Raw genomic sequence first — 21,585 nt, 5'->3', positions numbered from 1 at the left:
TGAATATCTCCAAACTGGTAACAGTGTAGTCAGAAACAAAGGACATTCAGCTGTGCAGTGACTTTATTATATTACTTGCATTGCAAGGAGAATAATAGTGGAAATAGTTTCTTCAAGTAAAAAATAAGGAAATAAAAATCCAATTGGAAATGGTATTAGCCTGGGTATTGATTTGGGGTGTAGCTTAGGAACTGAAGACGCTATAGAGAGAAGTCTTTCTATTCTGTCTTTGACACCTGGAATGTAGGAAGTACTTTTCAAATGCTGGATAGTTGAGTGAATGAAGGGGACTAGAAGGCCGCGTGGTATGGTATAAAGAATATTGAGCTCGGGGTTCAGGAGAAAAAGGGGCTACAGTTCAGAGTTACGTGGTCTCCAGCAGGCCACTTTGCCTCTGTTTCTTGAACCAGAAACAAGGGCACTGATGACAGCCAGCGTCCCTTCCAGGTCCAGTGCCACTGATGATGCCAGAATCTGCCTAATAAAAAGTGAGTAAAATTGTGGGTGTTTCCATGAGGGAGAAATTTGTTACATTGAAGAATAAAAAGGAAAACAAAGAGTCCCTTCCTTCCTGTGAGATTTTCTCAGGAAATCCCCACTTCCTCGTCTCCCGTCACTGCTGTAGCACACTGCCGCCAGCTCAGCGGCTTGAAGCACAGGCCTGTCAGGTCTTGGGTCTGGAGCAAGGCTCACTCGGCTCACACTAGGTGACACTAGGTGCCAGCTGGGCTGTGTTCCTTCCTCGAGGCTCTAAGGAAGCACCTGTTTGCTTGTCTCACCCAGCTTCTGAGGCCACCCCCCTTCTTGGCTCCTGGCCCCTTCCGTCTCTGAAACCAGCCCTCAACTCTCACTGCCTCTGGGAGAGCTCCTTTGCGTACGTGGACCCATGTGACTAGACTGGGGCCACTTCTCCCCACCCCAGGGTCCTTGACTGAGTCACATCTATAAAGTCCCTTTGCCATGTCAGGTGGTAGGTTCTGGGGATGAGGTTGGACATCTTTGACTTTTGGGGGCGCAGTTCTGCCTATCTGTCACCCCCATCATCTCCATTGGTATTGGTCAGGAGGGGACAGAAGGACAGTGAGGAAAGCACTAGATGGCTCCCAGGACACCTGAAATCCTAGCCCAGCCAGCTCTTGCATCTCTCTGGGTCTTTGTCTTCCTCATTTAAAAAGTTGGAGAGTTGAAACTGTACCAGGGGTTCTCAGATTGTACCGTGCATCAGAATTGCGTAGACGCTTGTCACAGCACGGACTGAGATGGGCCTTGAGAATTTACCTTCCTTTTTCTGTTTTTGTTTTTTTTTTTTTTTTTATGTGACAAAATACACTTAACATAAAATTGACCATCTTAACCATTTGTTAAGTACAAAGCTCAGTAATAGTAAATCACCATTCTTCTCCAGAGCTCTTCATCTTGCAAAACTGAAACTCTGTGCCCATTAAACACTAACTCCCATTCTCTCCTCCCTACCCCCAGATCATGGCAGCTACCATTGTGCTTTCTGCGTCTGATTTTAACTATTCTAGGTATCTCACGTAAGTAGAACCCTACAGTATGTGTCTTTTTCTGACTAGCGTTATTCACAGAGGATAGTGTCCTCAAGGTTCCTCTGTTGTAACAGGGCGTCAGAATTTCTCTCCTTTTTAAGGCTGGATGATACTCTGTTGTGCGTATATACCACATTTTGCCTGTCCTGAATGGACACTTGAGTTGCTTCCACATCTTAGCTATTGTGAGTAGTGCTAACTGTGAACATGGGTGTGCAAGTATCTTTGAGACCCTGCTTTCATTTCTGAGTGTGAATGCCCTAAAGTGGAATTGTAGGATCATATGGTAATTCTATTTTTATTTTTTATTTATTTTTTTAAGTCTATTTCAAGAGAGAGTGCGCAAGCACGCGCACGTGAACACAAGCAGGGGAGGGGCAGAGCGAAGGAGAGACAGAATCCCAAGCAGGCTCCACACCATCAGCCAAAGCCCAGTGTGGGGCTCAAGCTCACGAATTGTGAGATCCTGAACTGAGCCGAGATCTAGAGTCAGATGCTTAACCAAATATGCCACCAAGGTGCCCCAATAATTCTGCTTTGAACATTTTGAGGAATTGCTGTACTGTTTTCCGCAGCGGCTATTCATTTTACATTCACACCGGCAGTGCTCACGAGTTCTGCTTTTCTCCACATCTTCATATCCTTGCCACGCCTGTTGTTTTTGGATTTTTTGTTTTATTTTTTGTGGGGTTTTTTTTTTTTTTTTTTTTAAATTTGAGAGACAGAGGGAAGGAGAGAGAATCCCAAGTAGGCTCCGCGTCCTACACCAGAGCCCTACATGGGGCTCAATCCCATGACCCTGGGATCATGACCTGAGTTGATTGAAATCAAGAGTCAGATACTCAACCAACTGAGCCACCTAGGCACCCCTGGGTTGTTGTTTTTTTTTTATATAGTAGCTATTCTACTGGGTATGAGGTGGTATCTTATTGTAGTTTTGATTTGAATTTCCCTAATGGTGAGTGATGTTAAACATCTTGTCATGCTCATCGGCCATATGTATGCCTTCTTGAGAAATGTCTGTTCAGGGCCTCTGCCCATTTTTGAAACAGGTGGTTTTGTTGTCATTGAGTTGTAGGAGTTCTCTGTGTATTCTGAATTTTAATCTTTTATTCTACATATGATTTGTAAATATTTTCTCCCCTTCTGTAAATCACCATTCTTACTCTGGTGGTGGTGTCTTCTAATGCAGAAAATTTTTTAATTTTCATGAAGTCCAATTTGTCTTTTTTCTTTTATTATGTGGGCCTTGGGTGTCATAAACCACAAACCACTCCCAAACCAGATGTCATGAAGCATTTGCCCCTCTGCTTTCTTTTAAGAGTTCTATTGTTTTTGGTTTATCATTTAGGTTCTTAATCCATTTTAAGTTAATGTTTTAATATGGTGTCAGGTAAGGGTCCAGCTTCATTCTGCTGCATGTGGACGTCTAGTTTTCCTGGCACATTTGTTGAAAAGACCGTTCTTCCCCTCATTGAACTGGCACCCTTGTCAAAAATCTTTTGACTCTATATGCCAGAGTTTACTTCTAGGCTTTCTGCCCTGTCCTCTGGGTCTGTATCCCTGACTTCATGCCTGGACCACACTGTTGATTACAGTAGCTTTGTAGTTAAGTTTTGAAATCAGAAAGTAGGAGTCTTCCAGTTTTCTTCTTTTTCCAAGATTATTTTAGCTATTTGTGGTCTCTTGAGATTCCAAATGAATTTCAGGATAGGTATTTCTATTAAGAAAAAAATCATTGGGATTTTTGATAGCAACTGCATTGAATATGCGTATTACTTGGGGTGGTACTGACGCTTTAATTATATATTAAGTTGGGGCGCCTGGGGGACTCAATTAAGCATCCGACTTTGGCTCAGGTCATGATCTCAGTTTGTAAGCTCGAGCACTGTGTCGGGCTCTGTGCAGGCAGCTCAGAGCCTGGAGCCTGCTTCCGATTCCGTGTCTCCCTCCCTCTCTGCCCCTCTCACACTTGTGTTCTGTCTCTCTGTCTTTCAAAAATCAATGAATGTAAAAAAAAATTAAATATTAAGTCTTCTAATCCATGAAAATGGGATGGGTTTCCATTTATTCATGTCTTTTTTAATTTCTTTCAACAATGTTTTATAGTTTTCATGGTACAAGTCTTTCACTTCTTTAGTTAATTCCTAAATATCCTTTTGATGCTATTGAAAATATACGTAATTTCCTTTTCAGATTATTCAGTTTGTGTATAGAAATGCAACTGATCCTTTGTGTATTGATTTTGTATATATATTGCTACTTTGCTGAATTCATTTATTCTGACGGGTTTTTTGTGGACTCTTTAGTGTTTGTTTTCTACATTTTAGGTCATAACATATACCAACAGATCATTTTACTTCTCCTTTCTGGTTTGGACACCTCTTACTTCTTTTTCCTTCCTAGTTGCTCTGGCTAGAACCTCCAGTACTGTGTTGGGTAGAAGTGGTGAAAGCCAGCCTCCTCACCTTGTTCTTCATCTGAGAAGAAATGTTTTCATCTTTTTACCTTTAGGTGTGATATTCCCTGTGGATTTTTTCATATATGTCTTTTATTTATATTGAGGTAATTTCCTTCTATTCCTAGTCTGTTGAGTGTTTTTATCATTTAAGGGTGTTGAATTTTGTCAGATGCTTTTTCTGCATCAGTTGAGTTGATCTGTGGTTATTTCCTTCATACTGTTGATGTGATGTATTACAAAGAGCAGTTTTCTTGTGTTGAACCACCCTTGCATTCCAGGAATAAATCCTACTTGGTCACCCATATAATCCTTTTAATATGCTGCTAAATTCAGTTTGCTAGTATGTTGAGGATTCTTGTATCATATTCATAAAGGATATTCATAGTTATTTGTGTTGTGTGTGTGTGTGTGTGTGTGTGTGTGTGTGTGTGTGTGTAATCTATATAAAATGTCTTTGTCTGACTTTGGTATCAGGTAATACTAACCTTAGAATAATTTTGAAAATGTTCCCTCCTCTAGTTTGGGGGGAAAGTTTCACAAGATTTGATATTAGTTCAAATAGTTCAATGCTCAAATAGTTCAAATGTTTGGTGGAATTCACCAGTGAAGCCATCAGATTCAGAGCTTTTCTTGGGGGGAGATTTTGTATTACTGATTCAGTCTCCTTGCTAGCTATATGTGTATTCAGATATTTTATTTCTTTTATGATTTAATCTTGGTAGGTTTTGTGTTTCTGCAAATTGATCCATTTCATCTAGGTTATTCAATTTGTTGGTGTACAGTTGCTCGTACTGTTTTATAATCCTTTTCATTTCTGTAGAATGAATAGTAATCCCCCCATTTTCATTTCTGAATCTAGTAATTTGAGTCTCCTTTTTCTTAGTCCATCTAGCTAAAGGGTTGTTGATTTTGTTGAATGTTGCAAAGAACCAACTTTGAGATTCACTGATTTACTCTGCTGTTGGTTTGTTCTCTGTTTATTTATGTCCATTCCAATCCTTCTTATTTCCTTCCCTCTGCTAGCTTTAGGTTTAGCTTGTTCTTTCTGTAGTTCCTTAAGTTTTTACGTAAAGGTAGGTAGTTGCTTTGAGATCTTTCTTACTTTTAATGTAAGCGTTTATAGCTATAAACTTCCCTCTTAGCACCACTTCTGCTGCATCCCAAAAGTTTTGATATGTTGTGGTTTTATTTTTATTCATCTCTAAATATTTTTTATTTCCCTTGTGATTTCTTCTTTGATCCACATTTTGTTTAATTTGTTCATTTCCACAGTTTTGTAAATTTTCCAGTTTTCCTTTGGCTACTCATTTCTAACTTCATCTCTTTGTGGTCAGCGAAGATACTTTGTATGATATCTTTTTAAATTTGTTGAGACTTTGTGGCTTAATCTGTCCTGGAAGATATCCCACGTGCACTTGAAAGAATGTATGTGTTCTGTTGTTAGGTGGTGTGTTTTGTGTGTGGCTGTTAGAGTGGTTGCTTTATAATGTTACGTCCTCTATTTCCTTACTTCTATCTGGTTTTTCTATCCATGAAGTCTGTTTTGTCTGATAATAGGTTACCACTCCACTCATTTGGTTACACTTGCATGGAATATCTCCATCCTTTTACTTTGTCAATTTTGTCTTTGTATCTAAAGTAAGACTGTAGTGCATAGCATATAGTTGAATCATAAGTTTTGTAGCCATTCTGCCAGTGTCTGTTTTTTGATTGGAAAGTTTAATCCATTTGCATTTAAAATAATTATGATAATGAGCACCTTCTGTCATTTTGCTATTTTGTTCCTAGATGTCTTGTAGTTTTTGTGTCCCTCATTTCCTGCATTACTGCCCTCTTTAGTGTTGTTGATTTTTTTTAATAGTGGAAAGTTTAAATTCCTTGGTCATTTCCTTTCCTATATATTTAATAGCATTTTTTATGGTTACTGTGGGGATTATATGTAATGTTTTAACACTGTAACACTTTACTTTGATTTTTACCAGTTTAATTTCCATAACATACAAAAACTGCCCCTTTGCAGCTCCAGTCCTTTCTGCTATTGATGTTCCCCAGTTACATCTTGATACATTGTGTGCCCCAAAACATAAACTAATAACTTTTTAAAAAAATTTTTTATAGTTTATTTTTGAGACAGGGAGACAGAGCATGAGCGGGGGAGGGGCAGAGAGAGAGGGAGACACAGAATCTGAAACAGGCCCCAGGCTCTGAGCTGCCAGCACAGAACCTGATGCAGGGCTCGAACCCACGAACTGCAAGATCATGACCTGAGCCAAAGCCGGATGCTTAATCGACTGAGCCACCCAGGCGCCCCAACTAATAACTTTTTAAATGTATTGTTCTCTTAAATTATGTAGCAAACAAGATTTGCAGTCACAAACCAGAGTTAACAGTAATACTAACTTTTACACTAATTGGGTTTTTTTCTTTAACTATATTAGTCTCTTAAATCATGTGGAAAACCAAAAATGCAGTTACAGGCCATTGCTCCTATAGCACTTGAATTTATAATTGCCCGTGTGTTTACCTTTATTAAGCTTGTTATTCCTCTGGACGGCGTCACCCAGCAGGACTCCCTGAAGCATATATTGCAGAGCAGGCCTAGCGGTCATCAGCTCTCTCGGTTTTTGTGCGTTTAGCCGTCTTAATTTCTCCTTCATTCTTGAAGGACAGCGTTGCCACTTACAGGATTCTTGGTTGATAGTTTTTCTCTTTAGTCTTTTGAATGCATCGGCCCACTGTTTGTGATCTGCAAAGTTTCTGATGAGGAATCTGCAGGTAGTCTTAGAGAGAGGATTGCTTGCAATGGTTTACTTCTCCCAAGAGTCTCTTTGGCTTTTGAAGGTTTAATTATAATGTGTCTCACTGTGGATCTCTGAGTTCATCTTTCTTGGAGTTCATTGAGTTTCTTGGATGTTTATATGTATGTCTTTAATCAAATTCAGGAAGTGTTCAGCCATTCCAAAATTGTCTCTGCCCTTTCCACTCTCCTCTCTTTAGGGGACTCCCCCAGGGCCTATGTCAGTCTGCTTAATGGTCCCCTTAGGCTCTGTTCACTTTTCTTCAGTCTTTTTTTTTTTTTCCTGTTTCTCAGACTCCATCATTTGCATCATCCTATCTTCAAGTTCACTGATTCTTTCTCCTGCATGCTCCAATCTGCCTTTGAATCCCTCTAGTGAACTTTTAAATTCCAGTTATTATACTTTCCAGCGTTAAGAATTTATTTTGATATCTTTTTAGGTTTTCTTTACTGCTATTTTTATTTGTTCACACATTGTATTCTTAACTTTCTCTTTCTTCGAGCATTTTTAAGATAGTTCATTTAAAGTCTTTGGTGTACTTGCCAAAGGTCTTTTTGTAGGTCTTTTTCAGGGAAGGTTTCTGTTGCTTTATTTATTTCCTTTGAATAGGCCATACTTTCTGTCTCTATGTATGCCTTGTGATTTGTTGTTGTTGTTGAACGCTGGAAATTTGAATTTAATAATGTGATAACTCTGAAAATCAAATTCTCCCCCTTCTCCAAACTTTGCTTTTTGGGAGGTTGTTAGTTGTTTTGGTTTTGTTTGTTTGTTTCTGATTGTTGTATGCTGTCTCTGTGCCTGGGATCAGCTTGAGGTGTTAGCCAAGTCTTCTCAGGTCTTTTCTAAGCCTTTCCCTGGGAACATATGGGTCACTTTCTAATTGCACCCATATGTATAGCTGTTTTTGTTTTTTTATGTTTTTTATTTATTTCTGAGAGAGAGAGAAGCAGCGTGAGGAGGGGAGGGTCAGAGACAGAGGGAGATACAAAATCTGAAGCAGGCTCCGGGATCTGAGCTGTCAGCACAGAGCCCAACACGGGGCTTGAACCCACGAACCGTGAGATCATGACCTGAGCTGAAGTCAGACGCTTAACCAACTGAGCCGCCAGGTGCCCCATAGCTGTTTTTTAACATCCTACTCTTTAATGTCTAGCTCCCAGAAGGGAAAAAAGCAAAAAAATGACAGGGGGAGGATGCCAGCCTTTTAAATCTCCTAGAAGTCCCATCAGCCTGGAGGTGTGGGAGGGGCTTATAACAGGGGAGGTACAGCTGTGGTTGGCCACCTCCGTCTGCGCCTCTGTGACCTGAAGCAATAAGCCATCAAAACAGAGCCCCCTCCCGACACACTGATACTTGGAGAATGGGGTCCTTTTTCCCACCCTGACTCCCCCAGGCAGTGTGCAGGCTGCTCCAGGACCGTGTGCACAGATGCCTGGAGCTTGGCTGAGAACAGGAGATGGATGCTACCGTGCCAGGAGCTGGAATTGACTGAAGTAAGCTGCAGTTTACCATCCGGGTCTTCCCCTGGCAGGTGCCCGCCTGCAACAGACTTCAGACTTCCCAAATAGTTACATCAGACAGATTCTGACCGTGCAATTGTTGACCACGTTGGAAGACAGATTCCTGGTCCTGGCTACTCTACCGTCTTCAGGGAATCCCAAAATTTTCATTTCTGACAGGTTCCAAGGTGATGCTTGGAAGCTACTGGTCCAGGGACTACACTTTGAGAACCACTGAAATTAAATACATACATACATACACACTCTTTAATGTTCTTTTTCTAAGACCCACGTGTACCATACCTTTGTCCTCTGGGTGCAGTAAATTAATTGTGCTTTTTAACTGAAAGAAGCAAGCATAATCATTGATGAGGGGTAGTTTGCTTTCTTAGTGCAAAAGACGTTACCTGTGGTCTGTGGGCTGGTTCAGGGCAGGGAGCATTGAAAAGTCCTGCAGGGGACAGAGACCCGTGCCAGGGTAGGAGGGAAATGGACCTTGTTCACATCCAAGCTTGATTGCTTCCCTTTCCTGTCTGTGAACTTGGGTGATGATAGATCCTGCTATGCAGGTTGCTTTTCATAGGGGGGTGGTCTGTGTAGAATGTCTGATTTTTTTTTTTATTTTAAAAAAATTTTTGTTTATTTCTTTTTGAGAGAGAGAGAGTGTGCAAGCAGGGGAGGAGCAGAGAGAGAGGGGGGGACACAATCTGAAGCAGCTCCAGGCTCTGAGCTGTCAGCACAGAGCCCAACACAGGGCTTGAACTCATGAACCGCAAGATCACGACCTGAGCTGAAGTCGGACACTTAACTGACTGAGCCCCCCAGGCGCCCCAAAAGTGATTTTTTAAGTGTCCTCCCCCTTAACAATCTGGAGATGGGATGGTCCTTGACCTAGTTAATGTGGTCCTTAGCAGGTCTCAGGGGTCCAGGTTCCCTCCATCTTGTCACCGTGCTGTTGTCAGCAGCTTGGGCTTTGTCTTCACAGCTGTCCCCTCATGGTGACAAGAAGATTGCAGCAGGTCTCACCATCCATCCCATCCTCACAGAGGCCGAGGGAGCACACAGCCTGTTCCTGCCTCTTGTCCCTTCTTAAGAGGGGTGAACCTTCCCTAGAAGTTGCTTAAACTGCAGACTTCCCTTCCAGAAATGCTTGCTGCACCCGCCTGTAAATGGCCACCACTGCTTGAGATTCACCCCGCAGGGGAGGCAGGGCCTGGAGCACAGGTGCCCTGGATTAGCTGACGGTTCGGGGCTCCCGTAGTCAGAAGGGGGGCGGGCGGCAGGAGTTGCTTCTGAAGGTGCTGTGTGGCGCTGACAAAGGTAGGGACGCTCCCGGGCCCCTCAGAGTGTTGCCAGCTGCCCGTGGTTTACTCCAGGCCAAGTAATCTTCTGTTTCTTGGCCAGGGTGTGAGGGCACATGGCAAACGTTTACTGCTTGCCAGCACCCAGAAGGATGTTGGTCTTCTGAGAGGAAGGCAGAGCCCCTGAAGGACCCGTCCCACAGCCCTGGTCCGGCCCGGTTGGTCTTTGGAGGATGCCAGGCGTGCTCGGCTCGGGTCCGCTCTGGCCTGGAGCCAGGACGCGCTCTGGTGCCTCGGGCACCTCATCCGGACAGTGGGGAGGTGACGGGACTGGCCGAGTGGGTTTGCCTCAGTGGCACACAGGGACACCCAGCGCATGGTGGGCACTCGGGCTGTGCTGTTGCTGGCACTGATGTCGTTTTAGCGCCAGCATCAGGGAAGCTTGACCCAGCTCCCTGTCGCCCTGGGCCTGCTGCTGTGTGCGGGGTGTCCCGGCTGTCCCGCCCATTCCATGGCGCCACCCGGGTGAGCTCCCCGCCACCAGGTAAGGCGGTCCTAACTGCTGCAGACCCGGAGGCCGCACTGTCCCCCGAGAGGCTGCCACGTGGGCCCTGCCTTTGCACGAGAAAAGAGGGAGAAGGTGCCCTTTAGTCCCTTTGTCTCAGGGGCCCTGAGGGCATGTGTGGGCATTCCTCTCCCCAAGGATGACTGCGGAGGCAGCACTTTTTCACATTCCTTTTTCTAGAACCAGGAACAAGTGTCTGGGCCAGTCAGGTAGCCTTATCTGGGTGTGCCTCGGCCACCTGAAGTGTCTGCCTCCTTCCTCAGTGGGGCCGATTTGGTTGAATTTTACAAATAATGGTGACTGTCGATAGGTCACATTTCCTCTGCGGATAGGACCGAGTGCCCGCAGCCGCCGCATCACAGGGGTGAGAGAGGCGTGCCCCACGTTAAGGAAACCCGCCCGTGAAAGGGGGAGCGTCTCACCTACAGATAACGCCTCACTAGCCGGGAATTTGTGGCAGGTGTCCGAGCGCATTTAAAATAGGGTTTGTGTATAAAAATACCGTTTGCAGACAGGAGCCCATCTTTTTTGAAAAGGGAAATATAGTTGTATTGGGCATTTGGGATAAAGTAGAATAAAAATAAAATCTTACAAATATAAGAACTAGAAACCAAATTCCACTTTTAATTCGACAAGATTTATATATAACTCTACTATCTTACCCTCTCCTCCTACCCCAGACTTCCACAGCAGAAATAAACAGGCAAGATGTAGCATTTTAGGGTGCCGCAGGAATGAGGAAAGGACGGGCACGCATGTGTGCGGGCGGGTGGACAGGAGCAGCACCAGAGGCGAGTCTGGGGACCCCGCCCCACCTCGGTGTTGTGTTTGATCGATTTGTGGACATTTGTGAGGCGTGGCCTAAAACATTATCGCTGGATCCTTTCCACCATGTGGTCAGTGGGTGGCAGTTAGCAGTTGACCAGCCCTCCCCCTCCCTGCTGCACGCGCGCGCACGCACACACACACACACACAGCCATGCTGTGCTACAACAGATGGGGCTTAGGGAGGGCCCGGAGGAGAGGGTGACTCTGGGACGCTGACGTGCCACACTTCTCTCTTTTCAGAAATGTTCCCACTGCCAGGAGGCAGGTGCCACCTTGGGCTGCTACAACAAAGGCTGCTCCTTCCGATACCATTACCCGTGTGCCATTGACGCAGGTAAGACGGGGCTGCGCGCCCCTGTCCCGAGCAACTGAGAGGTGGGACATACACTTTGGTTCCCTCCCTCCCTTCTGTCCTCTCTCTCTCGTTCTTTTTGTATCTTCTGACCCTGCTGTTTGTCAATTCTAAAGGAATGCAGAGAGGATAATAAAAAGGAGTGAAATGGGGTCATAATAACAGTTTTATTCATGTAACTCACATGATTCACTATTTAAGTGTACAATTCAGTGGTTTTTAGTAGATTCACAAAGTTGTGCAGCCATCACCACAAGCAGTTTTCGAACATTTTCATCACCTCGTAAATTCCTACCCATTAGTGGTCACTCGCCCTCCACCCACCCCAGCCCCTGGCAACCACTCATCTACTTCCTGTCTTGGTGGATGTGCCTGTTCTGGGCATTTTGTGCAAGTGGAATCACACCGTATATGCTCTTTATGACTGGCTTCTGTCCCTTAGCGTAATGGTTTTCAGGTTTATCCGTGTTGTAACGTGTGTCACTGCTTCATTTTTACTGCCAAACCATATTTTAAGGACACCATATTTTAGGCCATGTTTTATCATTTATCAGTCGATGCACATTTAGGTGATTGTTCACTTTTTTTTTTCCTAATGTTTATTTTTGAGGAAGAGAGAGAAAGAGAGACAGAGCGTGAGCAGGGGAGGGGCAGAGAGGGGAAGACACAGAATGTGAAGCAGGCTCCAGGCTCTGAGCTGTCAGCACAGAGCCTGATGCTGGACTCGAACCCACGAACTGTGAGATGATGACCTGAGCCGAAGTCAGACGCTTAACCGACTGGGCCACCCAGGCGCCCCAACTTTCTCATTATTATGAATAATGCTGCTGTGAACACATGCACGTCTTAATTTATGGAGACTTTATGCTTTCACTTCTGTTGGATTTAAGGAGTAGAATTACTGGGTCATATGGTAACTCTGCATTTAACTTTTGGAAGGATCATCAGACTTATCCAGAGTGGCTGAATCAGTCATTTCACATCCAGCTGGCAGCGTGTGAGGGTTTGTGTTTCTCCACACCCTCACTGACCCTTGTTACCTGCCTGCTGTTCTCTAGCCTTCCCAGGGGGCACGAAGCGCCACCACATTGTGACATTGAGCATTCCCCTGATGGTTTCTGATGTCAAACATCTTGATGAAGTTCAGTTCATTCATTTTTTTCTTTTGTTGTTTATGTTTTTTGTTGCTTGTTGACTTTCCTTGTAGCTTTTTAAAATTTTTTAATGTTTATTTCTGAGAGAGGGAGAAAGATAACGTGAGCAGGGGAGGGTCAGAGAGAGAGAGGGAGCCACAGAATCCGAAGCAGGCTCCAGACTCTGAGCTGGCTGTCAGCACAGAGCCTGATGTGGGGCTTGAACCCACGAACCATGAGATCATGACCTGAGCCAAAGTCAGACCCTCAACTGACTGAGCCACCCAGGTGCCCCCTATCTTTTTTTTTTTTTTTTTTTAATGTAAGAAACTGTTGCCTACTCTAGAGTCACAAAGATTCATGCCTATGTTTTCTTCTAAGAATTTAGCTCTTTACACAGGTCTTTGATCCGCTTTGAGTTAATTTTTATATATGGTGTGAAGTAGGAGTCCACTTCATTCTTTCCATGTGGATTCCAGTTGTCTTAGTGCCATTTGTAGAAGAGACTGTTCTTTTCCTCATGGAATGATATTGGCACAACTTTGTTGAAAAGCAGTTGGCCGTAGATGGATGGGCTTATTTCTGAACTTTCTCCAGTCCCACACAGTCTTGATTACTGTAACTTTGTAGTAGATTTTGAAATTGGGAAGTGTGAAGTCTTCCAGTTTTATTCCTTTTTTCAAGATTGTTTTGGCTATTCTGGGTCCTTTGCTATTTCCTGTGAATTTTAATTAAGATCAGCTTGGTCTATTTCTGTACAGAAAAGCCATTGGAGCTCTAGGGATTGCACTGAATCTGCAGGTAAAGCTGGGGGTTTTCCCACCTTAACCAGTAGTATGGCTTCCAGCCTGTGACCAGGAGAGGTAGTTTTCACAGTTTAAGTTTTGCACTTCTTTGTTAAATTTATTCTTAAGTATTTTACTGTTTTTGGAGTGATCGTAAATGGAATTGTTTTCCTAATTTAATTTTTGGATCGTTCATTGTAAGCATATAGAAACACACTTGATTTTGTTATTGATCCTGTATCCTGCAACTTTGCTCAGCTCATTGATTAACTCTAATAATTTTTTAATGGATTTCTATATATAAGATACATCATCTGCAAATGGGTAGTTTTACTTCTTCCTTTCCAATCAGATGCATTTTATTTCTTTTTCTTGCCCAGCTGCCCTGGCTGGAACATCTGGCATAATGTTGGGCAGCGATGGCAAGAGCCGACGTCCATGCCTTGTTTCTGACCCGTTAAACCCGATGATAGCGATGGGGTTTTCATAGATGTTCTTGTGCAGCTGAGGAGGTTCCCTTCTGTCCATAGTTTGTTGAGTGGTTTTATCCTGAAGGGATATTGCATTGTATCCTTTTTAATGTCTGTTGAGATGATCAGAGTAGTGTTTTTGCAGTGTCCTGACTGTTGGAAGAAGGGGAAACTTCGTCCAGGAAGTTTCATCCAGTGAAGGATGCAAAAGGCTTAATTTTTTTTAATGTTTATTTATTGACTTTTGAGGGAGAGAAAAAGAGTGCAAGCAGGAGAGGTGGGGGGAGAGAAACCCAGGCAGGTTCTGCGCTGTCAGCAAAGAGCCCAGTGCGGAGCTTGATCTCCTGAATCGTGAGATCATGACCTGAGCCTAAATCAGGAGTCCGATGCTTAAACCGACTGAGCTCCCCAGGTGCCCGAATGAAGTGTTAAATTTTGACTCAGAGCTTTAGTCTGGAAAGTCCTCTTCATCTAGACTCTTGTCCTTTCAGTGGACGTTTTCACCAGTAACTTGTGAGCATGTGTCTAAGGACTTCGCCTCAGCAGCCCTTGTAATACAGTAAAACCTTGGATTGTAACTCTTTCTGTGAGGGTTCCACAGATGAGCAAACATTTCTAATAAATTCTAACTTGATAAACGAGTGACGTCTTGCGATACAAGTGGTACGTGACGCCAAATGTCACGTGATCACAACTGAGCCAATGGTTCTTGAAATTCGCTTTGATACATGAATGCTTTGGATTATAAGCATGTTTCCAGAATGAATTATGCTAACAAACCAAGGTTTTACTGTACTTTCATTCAGGAAGGAGGGGGAGAAAACTGGGAAGGTCCGCGAGAGGGCAACGAGTGACTGGGTGCTTGTTTCGACCGAGTGCTTGAGGGGCAGGCGTGACCCTCCATGGAGGCAGCCACCGTCTCTTAGGAGGTGAGGTTTCATTTAGAATTGGGAGGGGGGAGGGGAAGGCATGGCTGAGCAGGGGCGCGAAGCAGGTACAGCTGCGTGACGCACACAGAGTAGAACCTGACGGGTGGGGGAAGCACGTTCATGTGGACGCCCCTTCCTTCCAGCGTGGTGGTGGCCTGAGCTGCCGGCTCTCTGCCTCGCACATCCTTCTTGTTCCGCTTTTCCCCCTCTCTCTGATTTTCCTTCCAAGTTTCCACGGGGGGCACAGATGAAAACCAGACAGATCCAGAAAGACAATGCTTATGCCAAAGTTAGTTCCCATAAAAGTGTGCATTTGCACGTTGAAGGGCAGCTGGTGGCTAGGGCGCTGCTTGGCCAGAGGGAATAAGCCTTAAAATGTCAATTCAGGGAGTTTGGGCTTTAGTCCGTCCCTCCCACTCTCTTTCTTCCCTTCCCCTCCATGTTTCTGTGTTGAGTAGGAGCTGCATTCACCCTGGGTCGTGGGCCAGCATATTCCGTAGTACAGCCGCTCGGTCCTCTCTCTCAGGAGCCAGCCGCTGCCTTTTCTCATTGTTATGATATTGCCTCAAGTTACATTCTCTTTCTAGTTTAAGCTTCATGGTTTTTAAATGAAGATGTTTAAACGTATTAAGTTTGTGGCAGTTGTTTATAATTTTATGTGGGGAATACTGCAAGATTTGGCTCTCCCAGTCAGTGGCCGGGTGAGAAGTAATCTCCTGTACTGAGGCTTTGCTCAGAAACATCCAGTGAGCCACAGGCAGATAACCTTGTACCCCCCCCCACCCCCGCACTAGTGCGCTTCCTGTCTGCACCCTGGGGTCCCAGCCAGGTGAGGGACCAGGCTCATAGCCTGCCTCCTGGCAGTTTCTCTAGGGATTAAGCAGTGTAAGTAGGACTCTCTGCCATGTTGGGAATGTTCTAGATCTGTACTCTCCAGCATAGTAGCCACAAGCCTTATGTTACCACTAAGTGCTAACCATGTGGCTCATTGGGAATGAGAGACTGAATTTTTACTTTAGTTCTTTGTATTTAAACTTAAATTGTACATGTCCCCATGTGGCTAGCGGCTGGGAAGCCTGGGCTTGGCACACCGCCTCAGCCACAGGCGGTGGGCTGGGTTCTCTGGGAAGTGGCACGGGGCTCTTCCTCCTCCGTGGGGAGGCCTGCCCCATCGGCCACTCTGCAGGGGAGCAGGGGCTGCTCTGCCAGCTCAGGAGCAGTAAGTAAACAGTACTTGTCACTCTCTGAGCCTGTCTTGTGGGGCCTGCCCAGGTAAGTGGGTACCATGACTATTTGGCAGAAACTGGTGGCCAAACATCGAGTGAGAGGGAGGCTCCCTGGGCGGGGGGCGGCCGGGGCCAAGGCCCTGACTTTGCTGTGCCAGCTGCCCCAGCTTTGCCACTGGTCCATGTGGAGAGCTGGGACCAGGGAAGCAGCGTCACAAGGTGATCGTGTCCTGGGATTTATCGGTCTTCTCTGATGACCTGAGTCACAATGATCTGGAAGCCCGCGCTGCTCTGTGGGGAGAGATGCTAGTGTTTATCCCACGGGGTCTCCTCGGGAATTCTCTGCTATATGTGATGGATCTCTGTGTCCAGGAAGGGCGTTCATCGATTGACTTCCTTCCTAATCATGGGAGAAGCCCCTGGGTTTGAGAGTCCCCTCTACTTGGAGTAAGGACCAGCGCAGCACTTTCATCTCTGCCTGCCCGGCGGCCACCCAGACCTTTGCAGAGCTGGCCGTGTCTGAGGGAGAACTGTTATTGCCGGGGACATCTCCGTGGAAACAGCATCTTGTTCTCCTGAGGGTCTGTGGCTGCCGCAGCTTCCCTCCGCCTGTTGCCGGGCCTGCGCTTGTGACGTCATGGTAGGCTGTCCTGGGCTGCGGGTTCCGTCACGGGCGCCGGCTGCGGCTCCGGGGAAACGCAGTGAGGAGAACGTGCGCGCTGCTTTAGAGACAGTAACTCAGTAATGCAGCGAGCTCAAGAGCTGGCAGCACGTTAGTAACTACTGTGCATAAGGAGTCCAGCGTGGAGGGGGCTGTCCTCTCGCCCTCAGGAGGAGGCCCAGCCGGGAGCTCGCTCTCTGCCGCCGCCCTTGCAGCCGCCTTTGATCTTGCAGCTGTGGGTTCAGGGCCCTGGGCAGTTATAAACAGACTGGTGTCTGGCCCTTCCCCGGAGGGACCGCACTCTGCACCCCAGAGCCAGAGCCAAGGCCTTGCCGTGCCCTGATAGTCGCCGCCTCGGGCCCCCGGGCCCAGCCTGGAGTGTAGCCAGTCTACGCACTAACGATAGCTCTGAGGCAGATTGCAGGTGAACTGGTGACAGCGTCCGGGGCCTGGCACATCTGAAGGCTGTGAGCCCTCCCCTCCCCTCCCCTCTTCTCCCCCCTCGAGTTGACCGTCCGTCCCCGGGGCAGATATGGCTGCATGCGGGAACCTGAAGCTCCGAGGAGCTTGTTGTGAGGAGCTCAGGGAAGTCCCTTCTGCCTTTCGTTCAAGCAGAGAGAGAAATGAGAGCGGAGTCCTCTTCTGGGACGTCCGTGCTTGTGTCCGGAAGCCATCTTGTTGACGAGACAACCTTGTGAGTCTTTTCCAGTGTGTGTGGTGATCGGCAAGCCATTTACTTTGACCTCAAGGTGTGCAAGTGCTGACCTGGCCCCCTGGCCGGCGCAGGGTGGCGCTGGGGCCTTGAGGCAAACACGTGAGAGGCTGGCCGGCCGAGCGGGGCGGGCACCTGCCGAGAGACCTCGGGAAAGGCCGCCCGCGCCTCTCCCCCGGCAGGGGCTGGCACGAGGCCGCCAGGAAGGGGCCCCTGCGCCCTCGCGGGTGTCTCAGCCCCCTGGCCCTGGCTCTCGTGCCCGCCGGCGTGAGGTGCGGCTCTGACGGCCTTGGGTGCCACGAGCCCAGATGAGAGCGTTGTCGGCAGCCTTCCTGCGTGGGGGCCGTTGCCAGCGGTGGACACGGTCTCCGGCAGATTTTGTTAGGAGACTTCCATGACATGAGCTCTAGTTGTTTGTAGTGGGTAGATTGTTTTATTTCTCTTCTGCTTTTTAACTTAGAGGGGCCATGTCTCCTAACTTCAGACATGTTTTACCAGTGGTCTGTCACAGCTGGTGACTCCTCGTTTCTCAAAATCCCGTGGCATCGAGGTGACCAAGCCCTATGTGGGCTGTGCCGTTTGTTTCTCTTTGGCCCAAACTAGAGACTGCCAGCAGGCGGTGCTGCCAGAGCCCAGGTAAGAAGCAGGCGCTTCCCGTGAGCCCAGTTGTCTGTCCCCTGCTGCGCATAAGCTCTGGCAGATTGGAGCGGCAGGAGCCTCTGTCACGCCGTGTACTCGTGGGGTTTAAATTAACACATTTCATTTACTGCCGTGCTATTTGCTTGCAGGGGGAGGGCGCAGAGGTTAGCCGGACTTGCAGAGCCCCTGTGCCCTGAGGCTCGCCCCGGCTGCTCCGCCCTTGCCTGGGCCTTCAGAGGCTCCAGGGGGAGGCAGTGATGGGGCAGGCCTGGCCCAATTATGAAAAGGTCGTTTCCTGTTTGTGTACGATACAAGGGTCAGAAGTTTTCATTTGTGTTTTCCCATATTACTATTTCATTTGAAATCTGTGGATACACAGGCTGTGAATTTGGACCTCGGTTTAAACCGGAGTTAAATCATACATTTAACAAGGCTAAGTACCGTGGCTGCCTCCCGCCATGGTGCCCGGGAGCTCTCTGAGAATGTGCGATCAATATTTATTAACATTCTGCCATCACATCTTGCACCGGTGACCTGGCTGTCGGTCTCCGGGAGCTGTGGTGTGCAGAGCGAATTCATTAATTAGATCTCCTCGCCCCGCTCCACACGCTACCCCTGCGCCACGGAGTTCGACTCACCTGGAGGCGGATGCGTGTCCTTGCTGTCAGCGAGGATGCTGTCACCGCGTTAAAAGTTGGAATGAATCATTTTCCTCCAAGGATTAGTAACCCCCTCATGGGATTTCGCTTCCCCTGAAGCATTTAGTGTGGATTATGTGGTTCGTGTCAGGAACTTCTCCTGTGTCTCCGTGGGTTGTACAGCAAAGGTGATAGATAGCAGGGCTCACAACAGAAAGGTGCCTCCGGATTTGGGGTATTTTCACGGGGAAGCTTCAGCTTGGGCCTGTGGGAGGGGCCTTTCCTAGAATCAGGGGTTTTAAAAGTAAGATTCATTGGAGCTTGTTTCTTATTATTAAAATAATGTGGTGTAATCGCAGAAATATGTAAAAAAAAATAAAACCAAATCGCCTATGTAGTCTCGCTACCCAAAGAGAAACTCTGTTAGATTTTGGTAAATTTCCTTTCTTTTTAAAAATGCATACGTAACACGCTTTGTTAAGGTTAGGACTGTACTTGCATATTTATGTATCCTGGTGTTGCCGGCCACTTTGTGTCAGGAGTGTTTCCCTGCACCACCGGCTGCTCTGAAACACTGATGCTTTGAGTGACTGCTGTTCTGTCGTGTTGCGGCCCCGTTGTCTACTTGGAGGGGTCCCTGATGTTCTAGAAACCCCAGTGTGAGGGCCTCCCGCCTCCATGTCTGACCCTGTCAGTTCCGGCTCGCGTGGCCCCACTCCCCTTGGGCTGTGCCACCCGCCTGCTCTGTCTGACTGTCTCTCTCTGTCTTGCAGATTGTTTGCTACATGAGGAGAACTTCTCGGTGAGGTGCCCCAAGCACAAGGTGAGTCAGAGCGCATGCCCCCAGCAGGCTGCAGCGGGGGCGGGGGGGGGGGGGTTGTCTACGCAAGCTACAGACCAGAATTCAGAGAACCCATGCAGTTGGGCTGCCGCCTGATCCTGGCCCTGGGAGGGTGGAGAGGCCCCGTGCTAGAGGGAGACCTGTGCCCCGAGGTGCCCCCCACCATGTGGTGTGCAAGGCTGGGAGAGACGTGTGGAAGCACAAGGTGTGTGTCTGATCGTTAAGAGAACTGCGAAGATCAAACTCAATAAAACTGCTGATTTTCATTTTCGTTTAATGGAACCCCAGTTCACAGGTTGGCACGAGGTAAGGTCGGTTGTAGGCCTCGATGCGTAATCAGAGGCGTTTTCCCAGACTGAGTGACTTGACTCCAGGGCTTTGCCGGGAAACTCAGTCTCTTCTAGGTCTTACCTCAGCGGAAGCAGCCGGTGGTGCGGTTGCTGGGCCGCCACCACTCGGTTTCCCACGTCATTCAAGAGCCTGTCTCTCACTGTGGCCCCTTGAGGAAATGACGGAGGATCAGGGATGACTGGGCTATCCCTGAGCCAGCACGTGTGGCAGGGGAGGGGAGGGGAGGGTGCCGAGAAGGAAGCCAGCCCCGGAGAGGATGGGGGTGGGGGGACCGCCGAGAAGGTCTCTCGCCACCTGAGTTCCCTGCAGCAGCCGTGCTGTCCTCTGGCTGAGGTCACACTGACACCTGGTGGTCACTGGACGCTCACTGGCTTCCGTCTCAGGCCTGAGCGAACTAAGAGGTTGTCGACTGGTCTGCCTTCAAAAAAAAAAACAAAACACTTCTGAAAGATACTTACTCCGGCTTTTCTTCAAAATTTACTTCCAGAGATGGATCCCAGGATCTTATAGTCTCTTCTCTTTGAGTTAATTTGCCTGTTTTTTTGCTTTTTAAACTTCCCTAATGGTCACATTTTGTCTCAGAAAACCCTGTCTGAATATCTCCTGTTTGTCATTCAATACTGACTCTCTGCTTTTTCTTTCCTTTTCCATGTGCCGTTCCTCTCCTCGCCTCCGCCCCCCCACCCCCCACACTGTTCTTCTGACCCTCCTGTCTTGTGTCCTTGGCTTTGCCGCGTCAGCCTCCCCTCCCGTTCCCCCTCCCCCCCTTGCAGAACAAGACAGCGAAAGGCAGCCTCAGCACAGAGCAGTCGGAGCGGGGGTGAGGGGGGCAGAGTGCTCGTGGGAATGGAAAGTACAGCAAGCACAGGTGAGTCGGGGCCGGCGCCCCTGCCAGAGTCCCGGGGGGTGTCATGGCCTCTGCCCTCCTGCTCGCCCCAGGCCAGGCTGCACCCAGGCCTCTAATCACGTGGACTGCCGGCACCAGGTGGCTAAAGCATCTCCCGAGGAGGGTTCCATTGCCCATCGGAGCTCACGGTGACCGCGCTGACGTCAGGCCGTTTGTGTGTGACAGGCCCTGCCAGCAGCCCACCCTCTGTCTGGCTCAGAAATGCTTCTAGCCAGGGGGCTGTCCTTTTTCATTGACTCCCTATCTGTAAAGCTTACGGTGGCTTTTCCTTTGAAAACCAAAAAATTCCCCAGTTTTGTTCTTTGAAATCTCATTCCCAAGTACCGTGAAGGACTCCTTTGCGCAAAAATACACACAGAAAGAAAATCCCCTCAAAGATTTAGGAGACTTTAGCATCCGATTTAATCTTACTCCTAAAAACCTCAGGAGATTGAGTTGTGCTTTTCTGCAAGTGTCTGGGCTCGTGGTCAGCGCGGCGGCGCGGGATTAGAGGACCCGTCCCCAGAGGCAGCGGGCGTCCCCTGCTCCCCCACCCCACCCCCCACACGGAGTCACCGAGGGCTGAGGAAGAGAGACCATAAAGGGAAGAAAAAGAAAAGCCAAAAAAAAGTAACTTGAGGCAGTTGCTCCTATGGGGGGTGGGGGGACCAATTGTCTCAGAAATGTTCACGAAGGGATTATTTCTCCTCAAATGAAGGGCTTGTGTGTTACTGCAGGCACCTGAGAGCCACCCACCAGTGCGCTCAGAGCCTGTGGCACGTTCCCTCCCCCCTTACAGCCGGCAGGTTCCACCTTTCTCTGGAATACCTACCAGTAATTTGAGGGAAAAATATTATTTGTCTCAGATAGCGGTGGTTTTCATCCTCTGAGAAGTCCTCGGGTTTAGGTGGTCCCAGTACGGAATTCCAGAGAGGCCGCCTCTGCTCCGCTGCAGAGGCC

The 21,585-nt window shown here is 47.6% G+C and overlaps 1 protein-coding gene across 2 annotated transcripts in view; it reads left to right on the top strand.

The window, feature by feature from the left end:
• The window catches only part of TCF20 (transcription factor 20), a 101,661-nt gene that overhangs the window by 76,153 nt on the left and 3,923 nt on the right, over positions 1-21,585 (top strand). The window contains exons 3-5 of one of the 2 annotated variants that reach the window (XM_039234865.1): positions 11,243-11,336; positions 19,321-19,370; positions 20,480-20,607. In XM_039234865.1, the coding sequence (XP_039090796.1) occupies positions 11,243-11,336; positions 19,321-19,370; positions 20,480-20,563 (228 nt within the window). In that variant the 3' untranslated portion in view covers positions 20,564-20,607. The remainder of the gene's footprint in view (positions 1-11,242; positions 11,337-19,320; positions 19,371-20,479; positions 20,608-21,585) is intronic. The other variant, XM_039234855.1, reaches the window with a different exon arrangement.

Source organism: Hyaena hyaena, unplaced genomic scaffold (genome assembly GCF_003009895.1).
Source record: "Hyaena hyaena isolate Hyena2069 unplaced genomic scaffold, ASM300989v1 scaffold_4, whole genome shotgun sequence".
NCBI lineage: Eukaryota > Metazoa > Chordata > Mammalia > Carnivora > Hyaenidae > Hyaena > Hyaena hyaena.
This window is presented reverse-complemented; position numbering and strand designations above follow the sequence as displayed.